At 36.8% G+C, this 18,382-nt stretch overlaps 1 protein-coding gene across 11 annotated transcripts in view; it reads right to left on the bottom strand.

The window, feature by feature from the left end:
* The window catches only part of MAGI2 (membrane associated guanylate kinase, WW and PDZ domain containing 2), a 1,353,221-nt gene that overhangs the window by 596,890 nt on the left and 737,949 nt on the right, over window positions 1–18,382 (bottom strand). For all 11 annotated transcript variants that reach the window (XM_067042757.1, XM_067042759.1, XM_067042752.1 and 8 more), the window contains one exon: window positions 2,728–2,847. In XM_067042757.1, the coding sequence (XP_066898858.1) occupies window positions 2,728–2,847 (120 nt within the window). The remainder of the gene's footprint in view (window positions 1–2,727; window positions 2,848–18,382) is intronic.

Below are 18,382 nucleotides of genomic sequence, written 5' to 3'. Positions count from 1 at the left end.
CTCAGAGGAACTCAATTTCTTTTTAATTTCTTTAGTGGATTCACAGATATCAGAAATGAATTTTCTAGTCTGGCTGAGAGCTCTAAAGAGTACTGAGAAAGCATGAGAATGATCTAGCAAGGAGGAGGAAGGAGAACAATGGCCCAAAACACTGCAGAAGGGAGAACATATAACAGAGAGACTGGTATTTTATTATTTTATGAGAGAGTGATACCATGAAAGTTTGACAAACATAAAAGCTCTGAGGTCCATCTTAATCTAGTTGAGTAGTACATGATTGTTACTCTGTATATTCTGAAAGCACCAACAGCAGAAAAGGCATTCCCTAGGCTTCCTTGATGAATAACACATTAATAACACAAATAACTCAGGTAGCTCTGAGTCTGGAGCTGGTGATTGATACTGAAGGAACAGCAATGATTTTTAATAGAATGCCAATTCTACTGGTTCCTCAGCTGTAACTGTTAGAAAATCTGAAGATTCTGAGATTTGAGAAGGCTCCCTAGGTGTCCACCCAGATGGTTATGCGACCTGAGAAAAGAGCTTCTTATTTATCCAAGTACACAGTATGTATTTGTAAATAATAGTATTGATTCCCCAAAGTCATATGTATAAATCAGCCTTATTATTCAAAGATCAGCTCTATGCATGCTTGGGCGATTAACAATTTGGCACCAATTTAGCCAACTCTACTCTCAGTGCTGCAAAAATGTCTGAAGAAGATTCAGGATAACCCACCCTGACTCACAAAACTTGGTTTTGTTTATATGGTTTCAGGATATTTCCCTCAAAATTTAACTGAAACCTAAAATTTAAGCTAGGCTTTATTTTTTAATACTGATATTAAACTTCATGACATCTAGTTTATCATGAGAATACAGGAAATTTAACATGAACATTGGATTTAATTTTTTCACTTTCTATGCAGTAAATACAATCTTTATTTAACAAAAAAAAAAAAGAAAAGAAAGGAAAGGTCATATTTGTTAATCATACTACTCTTGGAATGCTCGTGGATATTAAGGCATTTGTTCTTTGCTACATAAACATGACATTAAAATACGGTAACTAAATACAAGGCATTATTATTAGCAGACATGCAAACTAATGAATGCCACTAAATCATGTTGCAAAGCCTACAGGAAAACATACTACAAAATTTATTGTTAATTTACTCTGACTTCTTTGATATCATTATTTTCTATGATTTATAAGTTATTTTTCATATACAATTTAAGGCAGCCAACACAGCTTTTTTATTTAAATGCTATGTATAAAACAGATAAGCAACAGGAATATATTGCATAGCACAGAGAATTATAGGCATTATCTTGTAATAACTTTTAATGGAGTATAATGTATAAAAATACTGAATCACTATGCTGTGAAAACCTGAAACTAATATAAACTGTAAATCAACTATACTTCAATAAATAAATATAATATTTTCAATCAGTCTTCACTATCATTCATTTTTGACAATTAGAAGAAGAAACAACACTCATATAAAACCATTTTCTTTTCGTGGGTATTTTTGCCTATTTCCCATGAATGTGGAAATAAGCAACTAAATGTCTGACCCATAACTTAGGCACATGTCTCAGCCTAAATTGCCTTAGGAATGCGAAGTAAAAAGAGATTTTAATACTTCTAACGACTTAAAAATACTGAGTTATTAAATAACTATAGTCCACTGGACATCTACAAGTAAATGAAGGAGGAGGAGGAGGGCCAACTGTTACAAACCCAGTTTAGTTGCTCATGGTTGACCTCTGATATTTGATGGGCTAAGCAGCAATGCATATGAGTTTTGTTTTTAATATCACTCACTATTATTGCAGTTCAGTAAAACTAGATGCATCTTTGGATGTAATAATACATATAAATATAGTTTACACATACAGTAACTGTAACGGAGGAATAAAGGTATTATTTTCTACTGTTTTTTAGTTATATTACTTTAAAATTTCGTTATACAGACACAGATCTGTAACTTCATTAGACATAAACTATATACATGTAGATGTTACTTGAACATATACATGCAAACATGTTATTTATTTGTATTTTTCAATACTATCATTTCTTCTTTTATGGATAAGACTACTGAGGTTCAGAGATACTCACTGGGTTACTTAATATTCATAGTGCGTAAGTAGTAAAGCCAGGTTTGGAACTGAAGCATATTCTGGCTTAGGTTACAGTGCTTTTCCCACTGAATCATACGTCCCACCTTCAAGGTTTTAATTTCATTTGTTCATGTTTGACACGGGCACACAAGGAAACCTGTGGTAGAGCTTTGGAGTTCATCCACAGATCATATTTTCCTACACCATCATTTTGCATGAGAGGCAAGTGAAGTGAAGTAAACGGAGAAAACTACACAGAGGTAGTGACAGGACTGGAACTCAAGCCCTGTGCTCTTTAGATTCTATCTAGAGATGAAGATAATTTATCTGGAAGATCACAGCTTAGCCTCAGGATATCCTGATCACAAGGATGCTTCAGTGGGTATGTACATACACAATTTCTCTTGGCATCTTAAGAGTAGAAATAACGCAGATATATTTTAATCTTTCTTTACAAAATGCACTTCTAAAGTGACCTCATTAAAGCTCTCAAACCAAAATAACAGCACATTAGTAATCTGGTGTTCTAATGCTTTTCAGTCAAAGGAGAAAAATGTGATGAGATGAGAAATAAATTCAGCAGTAGAGCTGTGCTTACCTTCATAAGTCCCACTTTCTAGGAGAGCACCACTTTTCTCCAATTCCATAAAATCTTCAACAGTGATGAAAATATAGTCCACTCCAGGAACCTCACCCTCCTTATGTGGCCTTGTGGTGCCTGAATAAGGAAAATTAAAAACAAAAGAAAGACTCTAAGTGATTTGTTGCTGAACTTTAGAAATACCACCATACTTCTGAATATTCAATAACACTTGTTTGTACATCCTGCGAGTTGGCAGTTTGCATTTGTCCTTCTGTTTGTTTGGAAACAGAAAATAGCAGGGGGTTAAGATTAAAGTAAACATACAAAGCACTTTTCTTCATCAAGTTTATAAAGAGTTCATTGCCATGGAATGTGGCTGCATAGGTTTTTCAGTGACCATTGTGTCCTTTTTGAAGAGGTGGCTTGAATATTGGGCCAGGAGTCTGCTAGCTCAGGAATTTACATATCTCTCTTCCATGAATGGACCTCTATTGTTCTGTACAGTGCTTTGCTATGACATAAAATACAATGGAAAATAGAAATGTTAGCAAAATGTCAATTTACCTTTATATTCTCATGATCTGCTCCTTTATGGGGGGGAGGTTGTTGCCATTTGTTAATTTTGTGCCAAATAATAGCTTATATTTGATTTAAAGGATAAGAAAAGCTTTATTATTACTTAAAATGACATGATTAAATAATAATTAGAATTGAGTAATCATTATAATTAAATTAGTATTATGTTAGTAATATAGTATCCTTCCCCCCTCCTTCCTTCTCTCTCTCTCTTTCTCTTCCTCACTCCCTCTCTCTCTCTCTCTCTCTCTCTCTCTCTCTCTCTCTCTTTCTTTCATTATTGCCTTTGCTTCTGACTGAATCTGGAGGTGACACACTCCAAGGCGTTACTGCATGGGTCCAACACTCTTGTTTCCTGCATCACCTATAGAGTAAACAGCTTCTGTGACCAGGGTGACAGGAACAGCAGCCTGTGGCTCAGTACAGCTCCACTGGAGAAATCAGTCTCCCAGACCTGCTGTCCAGTTTGTGAGGTGGGAACCAAAACAGAGACATATTAAAGGCTGTGGGTCTGTTTTCTGGAATACTTCCTTCCCCGAGTATGCTTTAAGCTTCTTTCCTTTTTCTATGCCACCTACATGAGACATTTTGCATGTCAGATTGGAATTTTCATAATGCATGCATGCAAATATTATGCAGAAGTACATAAAAGGCAAATGGGTAAACAAAGTACTAGTACACTGGCAGGCTTATTCACATGTATACTATCGTCCATATTTTCTATAAACTAAACAATAAGTATTTTAAACCCTTACATTTATTTTCACTCTCCAAAATCTTTATCAACTAGGCCATGTAATAGCCAGTCAGTTCTCCTTTTAGTCTATTAGGATCAAATCTGGACTGCAAATGAGAGGCCTAAACTAATATCAGAATATACAATGTGTTAGGAAAATTCATTTTTGGTAAAAATGATTAATTTCCATTGAAAACATTTCTTAAAATTTGAAGGCATTATGTTCTAAACTTAAATTTTACATCCTTCTGTGGGGGTTGCAAAACAAATTTTCCCCCATAGTCATGTTTAATGACTTTCCCCTGAATTTGTTATTTTATTTTGTTTAACTGAGCCACATTTTATAATATTCCCTACTGCTTTTAATGTTATAAAATATAAACCTCCCACACCTAGTATGCATAATGTTGTCAAATTAATGTTCCTATGAGAACCTTAACTTTCAATATCCTGACTTTTATATGCTTAGCCCTGTGAATTAAAAGCACATTAACATGGTTTTGGGCAATCAATTTGTTTCTCTGTTTCTTTAGAACACACTCTAATCATTAAGAAAAATCACATACCACGGTTTCAATTTTCCTTCCTAATTTATCTGCATATTTCAGAAGCTACACGCTTTGATTAATTAACTGCTTGCAGTGCAGTAATGCATCCCCAGCACAATGTGAGCATAAGACCACAAGCTTAAGGGCAATTTCCAGGGCTGCTGACTTGACTAGAGTGACTCGCTGGCACCAAATTCTAGCAAATGTGTTTGGGGTTGTGCTCTTCTTGGAAGGACGATGAGTACTTTGGTTCACTGGTTGTTCTTCCATCTACGTCGTACATCTCAGGCCAATGTGATTGACTTTTTGCCTTAGGGATTCAGCCTCCCCTGTGGCTGCATCAGTGTCATCTGTTGCTGTTGACCTGCTTGTTGCTGGCTGCCTATTGGGACTGGGGGTTCGCCTACCTCACTGTTGCTTGAAGAAGTTCTACACTACAATCTTAAAAGCTGCACTTCCCATCTTTGACCTCAATCTCTCAACCTTTTCTCTCACTCTTCTTTCTAATTATAACCTCCAGTCTCCTGATAGCTCCTAATTTCCATGATGTTCCCCATATTTGACTTCATTTGCCTTTCTACTAAGGGACTGGGAATCTAAAATGTCTTCTTTCCTTTGGTTCATCTTCACCATTTTCCAAGTCTTAATAAGCCTCCAAGTTCCCTATTGGCTATTTCATTCAGAGACTGCAGCTGCTATAGAAAACCATGAACTTTCACTGACAAAGTACCCTACACATTTAGGCTTTCTAATGTTAGTTTTGTTGTTGTTGCTGGACAAGTTTTTGTTTATTCATTTTGTTTTTTTTAATTGAAGTAGAGTTGATTTACTATGCTGTGTCAATCTCTGCTGTACAGCAAAGTGACTCAGTGTTACACATAGAGACACTCTTTTTAAAAATTCTTTTCCATTATGGTTTATCCCAGGAGACTGGATATAGTTCCCTGTACTATACGGTAGGACCTTGTTTATCCATTCTAAATGTAATAGTTTGCATCTACCAATCCCAAATTCCCAGTCCATGCCTCTCCCTCCCCGCTCTCATGTTAGTTTGATTCAACTGCTGCATGGCAATCCTTTTAATAAGTGTCTTCTCCCCTCTTTGACCCACCATGTTCTAATACTCAAGGGCTTTGACTTTTCAGCAGAAGACATTAGCTCATTCTCTTTCTGATAATATAAGAGATACTCTGAAATAAAATTCCTTAAAGTTTCCTAATTTCTACCTCCTTCATCTGCATTATCTTCATCCTTAAATGTAATCATCCATCCATCTTGCTAAGACTAATCCCTTCTCCTCTGCTTTCTTTCAAAGTCTAGTTTTTATTTTTTATCAAAGTTACATATACAGATATTTTAAAGATTCTACACTTCTACAAAGTTTGTTATTCTACAACTCTGTTTTTTTTTTTAAGTAGACTGTCATCACCCCCCCACACACACACACCCCTTTCATTTTATCCAGCGGTAAACACTTTTAACTCTTTTAGCTGATTCTTTTGTTTTACCTCCATGTCTTTAAATAATTTATCAATACTTATGATGGCTCTTGGTTGTTTTTTTGTTTGTTTGTTTTAGTCACTATTGGTTTCTTGGTAAAGAAAATGAAAATTTAGCTCTCTTTGCCCACACTTCTTCACATCACTTCCTCCTTTTTCCCTTCTCCCATTCTCCCAGTAGCACAAACTTGTGTTAGATTACTATTTAACATTTATAATAATACTACTATGTAAATCTATTTCCAGCAGAGCCGTGTACTGTGCTGATTAATTTCCCATTCTTGTGTAATTTTTTGTTTACTCTAAATCGAACATTTTAATTTCCAAATTTCTATATATTGATCAATATTCCAATTAATTAACCCTCTCCTTGGATAAACAAATCTCCTCTCAGAATATACAAATATATTTGATATTTTGTCAAGTTTATCTTACTGAAGAAATTTCTCCTGGAGCTTTCTGACCTGCTCCAATCCAGACTGTGTTGGCCTACCACACAGCTGCCATTCTGGGATCACCTTTTGCCATCATCCTGGGATTCACCTTGCCTCTTCCCTGTGTTGTAACCCCTCTTCCCCAGATCCCATATCTCTTTTTGTAGTCCATTCCCTCATTCTGGCAGAACACAACTGTCAGAAACTTTCTGTCAAAAGTTGCGTGGGAGCAACATTTTTGAGACTTTGCATGTATGAAAATGTCTTTATTCAACCCTCATGGGTAGCAAATCTGACTTGGCATTTCAGGAAAATATAGTGAAAACATATTATTTCCATCCTGTTCCTCTGTTAATGTCACCACCACTTTTCCTGTCATGCATGCCCTGAAACTTTCCCTCAGGGTCACAGTTGAGGTCTCCCTCATTCTTTTATTCCCTCTCCAAATAGCTGGCAAATTCTATGCCCTGCAACTCTACAATGTCATCCTTCTCTTCTGCACTATCTCTGCTCCAAACACTGCCCTTCTGGACTAAGAAATGGCTACGTCACTGGTGTGCCTGCCTCCCCCTCTTAGTTTATCACTGCACTACCCGATTAGCCTTGGTACAGCACGAGGCTGATCACATACCCTCTCCAAAGGGCTTATCTACCCAATCTCTAGTCAAGAAACTTGGCTGAAAAAGGTAAGGAGAGGAAAATACTGTGAGTTAAAAAGAGTCAGAAGAGGCTCAGATTCTATTATTGACAATAAAGGCAACTCTCATGATATGCTAGGTTATAGAGTCTCTTTAGAGGGATTATATGTTAAGTACTCTTATCTGAAAGAACAGAGATGACATCATGGATAGTTGTTTATTCCTCATGAATTTTTATTTTTAAGATTTTTTTTTTTTTTTTTTTAGATGTGGACCATTTTTAAAGTCTTTACTTAATTTGTTACCACGTTGCTTCTGCTTTATGTTTTGGTCTTTTGGCCGCCAGGTATGGGGGATCTTAGCTGTCCGACCAGGGATTGAACCCACAGCCCCTGCATTGGAAGACAAACTCTTAACCACTGAACCGCCAGGGAACTCCCCCCAGGAATTCTTGCCAAAAATGTTAATTGAGCACGTATTATGTGATATTCAAGCACTATTCAAGATACCTGGTATACATCTTTGAAGAACATAGAATAGAATCCTTTCCTTCATGAAACTTACATTCTAACGAAAAGAGACAGAATAAACAGAGAATAAACAAACAAAGAAAATTCTTTTCTAAGTTATATAGTATTCTGTAAAGGGCTAAATCCTATTAAATGACCGTAAATCAAATTATTAGCACCTATGGACTATTCTGTGGGTCAATTACTGAGATTTTTAACCATTAGCTTAGACAATACAGAGCAAAAGTTTGAAGAGAAAGATTGTAAAGGACCTGAAGGGAAGCAGAGATCTGCAATACTTAAGGGCTGCAGGCTTCACAGGAGTGAATGACAACTTGGCTAGAGACCTCTGGGAATCAACAGGAGTTCCACAGAGCCTGGTTATATTTTAAAAAGAATCACTAAATTCCTAGAGAGAAGCTTCACTTATTTCACATACTGCTTGGTCTAGCTTAAGTCAATTGACTTATACACTGGTGTCCAAATACATGTATTTTTGAACTTCCAAGGTTATTTTTACAGGATTGATAAATATCACAGTGCATGGTGGGTTCTGATAAGTGGTAAAAGTGCACACACATAGACACATATATATCACCCCTCATTATTAAAGGAAGAAGGTAGAAGGCATCGTGTGGCAAAAAGATTCTTAGAACTGAAATTCAGAACATCTGCTTTTTATTTTTGTTTTCATATTTTAGATATGTGGTTCTGAGTTAAAACATCCTTTAGTTGATCATCAGTTTTCTTATTATGCAGTGAGGTAAATACTGGATATAAAAGGGTATTATAAAAAGTAAAAACATGAGTACTATGGCAACATGACTGTATTCCTCGTTAGTAATATTAATACACTACTAAGAATAATACAATTCTAACAAACATCATTGATGGTACGTTATCGTTGGAATCTTTATAATTAAAGTTTCAAGTGAATTAATTGGATTACGGCTAAAATTTCTTAAGAAGAAAAAGTTCTTATGCCTAAAGGCACAGATTGCCCCTTTTTATTGTCTGGGTGTAAAGAAACATTGAGATAGAAATCCATTTCCTTTGATCACACCCTAAAATGTAGGACACAATGATTTAGTCACTATTTAGGAGGACCCTCTGCCTTTTGTTAGACAGATACTTAAGGCCAGTAGAGCTTATGGACTAGATTGCAAGAAGTTTTTTACCCTTTGCTGAATCATTTGAAAAGTGTGAAAGTGCTCATAAAATTTGATTAGTGGATCATTTAATTTTACCTTCAGGCATAGAAGCTTCAACAACAAGACTCACAAAGTAAGATTTTAGATCTATGTGTCCGGGAAGAAAAGATATTAGTTGGTCTTAAATCAGTTGCCACCAGAAGAAGAAATCAATTGGCTGAAGAAAGAGAAAGCAATTGGTGATCTATGAACACCCCTCTGGAAAGAAATACAATTCTAAAAATAAGGCAAATAATGTGAAATGTAATGAAGTGTTGTACAATGGTAATTTATAGCTAAAGGTAATTAATATGTAGACTGGAGAAATAGTTGAATTTCCTGAAGCAGTTATCTTATTTTTATGCTGAAATCATTATAGCTACTTCCCTATCTCAAAAGATTATGAATAGAGAGATGACAGTGAAGCAAGACCCAGCAGTAATAACAAGTAATCACACAGCATTAGGAACAGGGTGCAAGCTAGGGAGAATAAAAGAAGAAATACAGATGATTCATCATATAGCTAAAGCTAAAGCTCACCTTCTTTTACTGCTCTTCTATATTTAGTTGGTGCTTCCTTAAGTGGTGTTTAGAAATGTCCAAAATAAATTTTATTATCCAAATTATGGTTTATGTATTTCATTCTTTACTATGTCTTCCTGACCACTCATCCAAAGAAAAAAATAAAAGGAATGGAAATGGTACTAAATTAAGTCTTTATCTCCTATTGCTTCTTTTCTTTAAAAAAAAAAAACTTATTTAATAATTGCTAAGTTAAGTACTGCATGAATAACACCTCCTTCATGAGATAAGGAAAGCGTACGGTACTTGTGCTCAAAAGACATGTTCTGAAGAGAATGAATTTGCTCCCAAATGGCTAGCTTATTATTGATGCATAGTGAAAGCACATGAAAGTCACTTGTCATTTTGTTACCATGGCAACTGGGGGGGTGCCAATGGATTTTTTTTTATTCTACTTTTTAAATGAAGGAACATTTCTCCTTTTGCCTTAGGAAGAAAAGAGCATGACGTTGGTGGTAAATGTAACCCTAAGGCACATTTCCCCTCAGCCTTCTGATAGCTCCTAATTTTAGTAAAATGCTTAAAAAACAGTCATTGGCTTACAAGACAGTATTACGACCTAGATGATAGTCAGTTCAGTCATCTACTGTGACCTATTTTGATGTGCTGAAAGTTCCACAGTGCCCACTGCATCACAGGCAGAGGGGTCACTGTGTGAGAATCTGAGAAACGACTCTTTTCTTGTGCATGTTTCTGAATATATATTTTTCTTTATTCCTGGTGCTTCTCAACTGCAAGCTGGAGAAAATAAATCTTGACTGCTAGGGTGACTTCCTCTGGATTCAACCTTAACTTACTATTAGATTCCTGAAGATACTTCTTTAGTATGCCAGTTACTCATTAGCAAGTGTGAACACCATCACAGATTTGTGTACTTCCAATAAAAACATTCAGGCGATTCCTTGGCCGATGGCTCTCATCAATTTTTACCTAATCAGCCTAGGCCTTGGGTTTTATTATACTCATTTTCAATCATATAAAATCCAGAAGTATGATTTTATACAGACACAGCTAAAGCAAGCAAAGTAAATAATATAGTCTGGGCCACTGATTCCCATGTGATAGAGAGATTATAAAGCAATGTGAGATTTATACATTTCATATCAACTGATGGGGGAGGATTGGGTTAAGGTCAGAAGGGAAAACATACAATTCAAGTCAATTAATCACCTATTAGGTTTTTTATTAGGTTTTTTATTGAATTATTTATTGCCTCAATAAAACACTATGAATGCTTTATAAAATATTGAAGACAAATCCATTTGCAAAACACCAGTAGTAACTTTGACTTATTTTAACAGTGCATTGTTCTAAACCTCAGGAATTATTTTAAAACTCTCTTATCCCCTAAAACAGGATACTCTCAATTAGTGTCTAAAGTTGAATTGACATATACTAGTAATGTTACATATCTTTCAGACACCGAGACATTTTTGAAGAAGAAATCTCTCCTTCAATATCTTTGGATATAAAGGTTCAGACTAATGTCCCATACAGTACCAATTACTGTTTTACATCTTAACAGTTTGGATTGAGGCAGCAAAATACCCAAATGGATGGTTCTTAAAATGTAGGATGCATCAGAATTACAGAGAGGCTTGTTAAACACAGATTGTTGGGCATGACATCTGGAGTTTCTGATTCAGTGCTCTTGGGTGGGGCCTGAGAATCTGCATTTCTAAGAAGTTCCCAGGTGATATTGATGCTTCTAGTCTAGGGACAACAATTTAAGAACCACTGCTCTAACCTCACTCATATCTCAGGGAACCCAAACTAAAAGCCATATTTTTTTTTTTTTTTTTTTTTTTTTTTTTGCGATACGTGGGCTTCTCACTGTTGTGGCCTCTCCCGTTGCGGAGCACAGGCTCCGGACACGCAGGCTCAGCGGCCATGGCTCACGGGCCCAGCCGCTCCGCAGCATGTGGGATCTTCCCGGACCGGGGCACGAACCCGTGTCCCCTGCATCGGCAGGAGGACTCTCAACCACTGCGCCACCAGGGAAGCCCTAAAAGCCATGTTTTAAATGTCATTGTTAATTTAACCACAACACCTCACAAAGCATGTGGTTCATGACTTGTCTTTGGCCCTACAGTAATCTACAGCTGTGTACTGGGTTCAGAGGAAACAAGTCATTAGTCGTTTGTTGGTGTAGAGGTGAATAGAGTCGTGAGAGGTACACTGGAAAACCAAAGTACTCTCTTATGCTACTGCACATTGCTCTTTCATAGTTCTCTTAGAAGTTAAATGAATTTGGAAAATAATTGACAAATCTCCATTTATGTTTGCTTATAAATAACTTTCATTATTATCTGAAGTAATACAAAATATCTTGGTCCTATGTGCGCAACAATATGGCTTACATTCTGAAAGACACAGGTAGCTTGAATATTGCTCACCAGGAATGACAGATATGGCAAGAAAAAACAAGTATCTAATACAGAAAATCTCTTGCACTAAGAAAAACTGTGGTGGATTAAAAAAAAAAAAAAACTAGAAGACACAAATGAAAAATCTGTGGACCTCCAACAAGTAAGAAAAAAATAACACCTCATTATTTCCCTATGCCAAGGTATCTGATTCACTAAATCATAAATTATAGTTTATCTACAACTATACTAATCAGACTAAATCAGGGGATGAGCAGCATACACTATGGAATTAGTACCCATAAGGCTCTCGGTTGGAACAAATTATTTAGACAAACATCCTTGCATCAGTTCTATGATTCCACTCATAGAGTTATGCCCCAGCTATAAAAAGCAGAGAAGATAAGGGTTAGAGGTGAGAAATGTCATCCAAAAATCAAAGTTTATCTTATTGACCTTTGTCATTTGAACTCAAAACCCATGGCACTAAGTAAGAAAGACAGGCAATGTTTGGGGGTGATCATTGCTGAAGTGGATACTTGCATATACCTTTCCAATTTTAAGGCTTCTACACTAAATGACCATACTTAATTACTGACACTAACAAGTCATTGTTGATGGCCCCCACACTGAGGAAGAGCTGGGGCAAAGTGAATGATATCCTAATTGCATAGCATTTGAATCATTACAGCTTTGATGACAACGAATCAGTAAACTAAATAACCATTCCTTCACAACAAAATCCATCTCCTCTACCCAACAGATTGTTGACGAAACTTCAGCTGCACAAATTACTTTCTCCAGCAAAATTCTGTCTTTATCTTACTCACATTGACAGTCTAGAATAATCTACTACTCACAGATACAGAGAAATGACTAGGTAAAATGACTCACCCAAGGAAAATCAGATTCCTAGACAACTACGTACTTGGCTTTTTGATCCATTCTCACAATATATAATAAACCTAACTCCAGGACAAAGGAACACTGTACCTTCACTGATAAAACGCAGTAGTAAACCATAATCTTCAGAGTCTTAAACTGACTATTAATTTCCTGATTTTTCAAGATAATAGAAGATGAATGCCCCTTTTGTTACCAATTAATTCCACTTTGAACTTTTTATTTTAGTTTTCCAATATTTAATTTAGATATATTCTATATCTGACATTCTATAGGACTAATAAAAAGAGATTTTGATTCCCTAATTTATTATTCAATAGATAATGTTTCAAAATTACATACTGAGCTAAAAAAAGGCAACATCCGTCGTGACTTTTTATAGAAACTATATTTAGTTTGAAGCTTTTATACTTTCTTCATGTAAAATTAATCTGGGCTAGAACTAAACTGTGCAGTTACCACCAGTCCTCTGAGCAATGCACTCTACTCTTTGACCTTCATTGCATAGAAGGTTTAGTGAATCATAGCTTTATCATTTTATATCTATTAGAATCTTTCAATGACATTAACTTTTAGTATCACCGTATGTCTCTACAGCATTCTACTGATATATTCTGAAATGCCCAAGGTAGATCATAGAATACAGACTGTATAGAATACCAAAAAATCCAGACGAAGGTAAGAAGACAGTTAACTAATCAGGGATTTAAAAATATTGAAATGCTTGTCAGGTTATATGGCACAAATCATGTATTTGAGTGATCAATTTTTATTTATTGAGGTTCTCAAGTATACACATGTCAAATAATTACCAAAGGAAAGAAAGAACGGTGGGCCAGCTGTTAAATGTTGAGCTGTGTGGCCCAGCTCCTGTTTAAGAAACTGAGGGAAAAAGGAGAAAAGTGACTTGATCAAAAAAAAATAATCAGCATTCCAAGAAAAAAGAAAACACAAGTACCTTGATTTTTTTTCTTTTTTTTTTAGCCAACAGACAATTTTATGCCTCTGAATGTTAAACAACAAGGGTGGGGGGAAGAGGCAGAGTACTGTTTCTGCCTTTCTAAGACCTAAACATGAGACACGCAGCCGTCAGCAGCCTCGCCTAGATCTATGTGGCCCTTTAGGGTTGAAGGGCAGCAGGGCTCAGTTTCTGTGCAGTTATCCTAAGCTCCCAGAACCTCCAGTCTTCTTTCCAGGCCACTTCCAGGCCAGTGCTCGCTTCCTGATTGGACAGCAAACTAAAAGTGATACACGGTAATGTGTATCATGAACTGTCACATATTCATTTTGTGACCTTTGTTGGAAATATTTACATAAAAATATCAGAGGGCTTCCCTGGTGGCGCAGTGGTTGAGAATCCGCCTGCCGATGCAGGGGACACGGGTTCGTGCCCTGGTCCGGGAAGATCCCACATGCCGCGGAGCGGCTGGGCCCGTGAGCCATGGCCGCTGAGCCTGCGCGTCCGGAGCCTGTGCTCCGCAACGGGAGAGGCCACAACAATGAAGCCCGCATACCATAAAAAAAAAAAAAAAATCAGAATAAAACCACATGGTAGGGCTTCCCTGGTGGCGCAGTGGTTGAGAGTCCGCCTGCCGGTGCCGGGGACGCGGGTTCGTGCCCCAGTCCGGGACGATCCCACATGCTGCGGAGCGGCTGGGCCCGTGAGCCATAGCCGCTGAGCCTGCGCGTCCGGAGCCTGTTGTGCTCCGCAACGGGAGAGGCCACAACAGTGAGAGGCCCGCGTACCGCAAAAAAAAAAAAAAAAAAAAAAAAATGTTAACAAATATCTTTGGCTTTATAGACTCTCAAATCATGTTTCTGAGGGCTGCAATTATCATGAGAGATTAAGAGAAGCATGAATTATAAAATACAAAATAAAGTTTTTTTTTTTTTTTTTTTGTGGTAGGCGGGCCTCTCACTGTTGCGGCCTCTCCCGTTGCGGAGCACAGGCTCCGGACACGCAGGCTCAGCAGCCATGGCCCACGGGCCCAGCCGCTCCGCGGCACGTGGGATCCTCCCGGACCGGGGCACGAACCCGCGTCCCCTGCATCGGCAGGCGGATTCTCAACCACTGCGCCACCAGGGAAGCCCCAAAATAAAGTTTTTAAGGACATTTCAAAAGAATGCTATTGAAGGTACTTCTGACACAAGATATTGAATTAAACAGTGAATTATCAAAATAAATATTAGATTCTTTAGAGAGAATATTTGTAATTTTAGATAAATCCTTACTTCCTTTATAGAGAATAAAAAAAACAAGGCTACCTGCCAGGATTAATTGAGATAAAGTACAAAAAAAGAGATGAGAACAACGTCAATGCAACAGTTGACTCAGAAATCTTCCCAAAGTAGCATGATGGTTGGAGAGCTAACATCTAATAGGGTAATAGTTCTCTGGCTTTCAAACCCAAAATATTAAGTACTGTCCTCTAGAAGAAGGGCTAAAGAGTCTGGTATTTGAGACAACGAAAAAGGCAAAGCCTCCAAACTGGACTGCAGGGCATTAATGAATCCATAACAAATCAACATTGTTTGTAGGTTTAACATCCAAGAAAAAAGTTAAGTAGCTCTTTATCTGCCCAAACAGGTAAACTCCAATTGTTCCTTTGGAATAGGCAAACGTTTTCTAAAAAGGTCAGATAGTAATGATCTAGGTTTTGCCAGGCATAAGTCTCTGTGGTATCTACTAAACTCTGTCATTTTAGGTGCTAGCAGCCACAGATAATACATTAAGGAATAAGCATGGCTGTTTTCCAATAAAACTTTATTTACAAGACAGTAGGCTGTATTTGACCTGCAAGCAGTGGCTCTCTTGCCCCTGCATTAGGTCTTTTGACCCTTGATGCTTGATGTCTTGATGCTCTTGTCTCCTCGACCTGTACTTGTAAACCAACAAGATACAACTCCAACGCCGGCATTTGAGTGCACCACCTCAATATAGAGAAAAACATGACCATTTCTGATGGTGTGGCCAGCATTAAGCATAACATTTCACATATATGCTCATTATTCCTTTGAAAAATTCTCAAAACATAACTAACTAGGTAGGTTTCTAATACACAGACACAAAAATGGGGGGAAAATGTCTGGAAAGACACACAGGTATTTGTTCCCCAAAAAGCAAGATAGACTGTCCTTAAGCAATCTTTGAACTAATTTCAAGGCGTAATTGTAAGGAGAATTATGTGATTTGTGACACTACACCAAGAGTAGAAACACACCTCTTCCTATAAGTAAAGCAGTGAACAAGCTTCTCCATGCCCTAGGTATTGTGCTGAGGGCATTGATTTTTATGTGGAAAATAATGATATCTCGCTGACCTTGCAGCCATGGGGTATAATTTCATTAGCAATAATTCTGCAGCCTATGGAATTCAGCAAACATTTAATACAGGGAAGAAGTATTGAGCCTCTAAGTGCTTCTGAACTTCACATGTAAATTTTATCATGTTATATCTGTAATGCCCTGTATGCATGCTATATGTCTACCATGGGAATCAAGTTACATATGATTTGTAGGAGAAACTGACAGTCACATTCACATTTTATATGTGCTAAGAAATTTATTATTTTCTGATATAAAAATTAGCAATTACATGATAAAGTTGTATCAGAAAAATATACACATGAATATGTTTTAAATTTAGGACCATATCTTGGTAAAACTCTCATAATATATGAAAATAAGATAAAGAAAAAGAGAATTATCTTAGGCTAGGCAATTCATGATACTTGGTTTCATATTTCATTACAGTAAAATATTGAAAATAACTTAGCTTATTTATTAAAGAGGAATTTCTCTTGCTGAGACAATCTGTTGATTTGTAATACATTCAGTAATACAATTTTGAAAATTTTAAACAAATTTATCATTTGTCCAAAGACATATGGAATGTTTGAGAATGAATGTTTATCTACTAGAAAAAAGAAAAAGACATGACTGATGAATATAGCAAAGTAAGGAATTGTAGGGGAAGTTTCTTTGTGTAAATAATAACAGTAACAAATACTAACATGTATTGAGTTCTAACCTTGTGTGAAGCATTGTACTATGCACTTTGAATGCATTAGCTCTTTAATTTCTCTTAACAACATAAGGTGGGTAGCATTCTATCCATTTTACAGCTTGAGTAACTTGTCCAAGCCACAGGGCTGGTAAGTGGCAGAGTCAGGATCTAAACCCAGTCAGTCTACGTGCAGAAGCCAGGATCCCAAGTAATAGGGTACTCCACTCTCAGGCATGAAATGTTCCATACAGATTTTGTCACGAGGGATGGATGGGAGCAAGTGGGTGGGAGTGATAGGGAAGTGCGCTTGGTGAATGGGAGGTGGGAAGCCTCCATTCAGAGCACATTCAGATCAAGCATTCTACTAGGAGAGAATAACAAAACCAGAAGTCAAATATCCTATGGAGGCATAGGAGGAAGTACGCCATTTTCTAAACTGTTGCTGAGTTAGGGTGGGGATATCCAGAAAGATAATTCAGAATTACCAAGAAAGTAGCTGCAGAGCACAAAAGAGAGATATCTTTGGAAAGAAAATCCCAAACTTGTAAAACTGGAATGCTACAAACATTTTAAAAGAGCTCTGAGCAGAAGAAATAGTAGTAATTTCCTCAAAATGGAAAAATTGAAAAATATTAAGAATTGAATGAAGTTTTAGTTATTTAGAGCATATGCCCCTTTTTTCCACATTTCTCAATAGACTTTATTTTTTAGAACAGTTTTAGGGTCACAGCAAAACTGAGCAGAAAGTACAGAGAGTTCCCATATGGCTGCCTTCCTCTCCCCACAATACACAGTCTCCCCCAACATCCAAATCTCTCCCAAGCGTGGTACATTTGGTACAATTGATGAACCAAAACTGCCACATTGTTATCAACTGAAGTCCATAGTTTACACTGGGGTTCATACTTCTGTGGTGCATTCTACAAGTTTTGACAAATGTATCATTACATGTATCCACCACTACAGTATCATGCAGCATAGTTTTACTGCCCTAAAAATCCTCCATGCTCCACCTATTCCTTCCTTCCTCCCCACAAACCTGTGACAACCTTTTAATTGTCTCCATAGTTTTCCCTTTTCCAAGATTTTCTATAGTTGGAATTATACAGTACGTAGACTTTTCAGATTGACTTCTTTCACTTACTGATAGAGCATGTGTCGCTTTTACAGATCACTTTATAAAAATGTGACTTGTAGAAATTTCAAAAAGTATTAATTTGGTGCCTATACTGACTGTTAGAAAGACAAAAATAAAAAACAAAAATCCCGTCATGAAGGAAATGTCAAGTTATTAAGATGCAGACAATTGCAGCCACCTGTATAATAATTATTTCAAAATAGCATTTAGAATGGTAAATATAAAATGTGTTTTTAAAATAATTTAAAAGATAAGAGATGGTTTAAAGTACAAAATAATAACACTATATTGTGGGTTTTATAACATACGGTGAATTAAAATGTATGATTACAAGAGAAGAGAGGCTGGGGGGAGGGGAATGGAAGTATACTATTGTAAACTTCTTATATGTGAAGTGGCATATCACTTGTTGGCTGACGTAATACATTAAAATGTATAATATAAAGCCCAAAGCAACCTCTAAACCGGGCACACAAAATTAAAAGATAGAGATGATTAGTTTAGACCAAAAAAGCAAGCCCTAACTATATGCTGCCTATAAGAAA

This window comes from Kogia breviceps, chromosome 9 (genome assembly GCF_026419965.1).
Source record: "Kogia breviceps isolate mKogBre1 chromosome 9, mKogBre1 haplotype 1, whole genome shotgun sequence".
Lineage (NCBI taxonomy): Eukaryota > Metazoa > Chordata > Mammalia > Artiodactyla > Physeteridae > Kogia > Kogia breviceps.
This window is presented reverse-complemented; position numbering and strand designations above follow the sequence as displayed.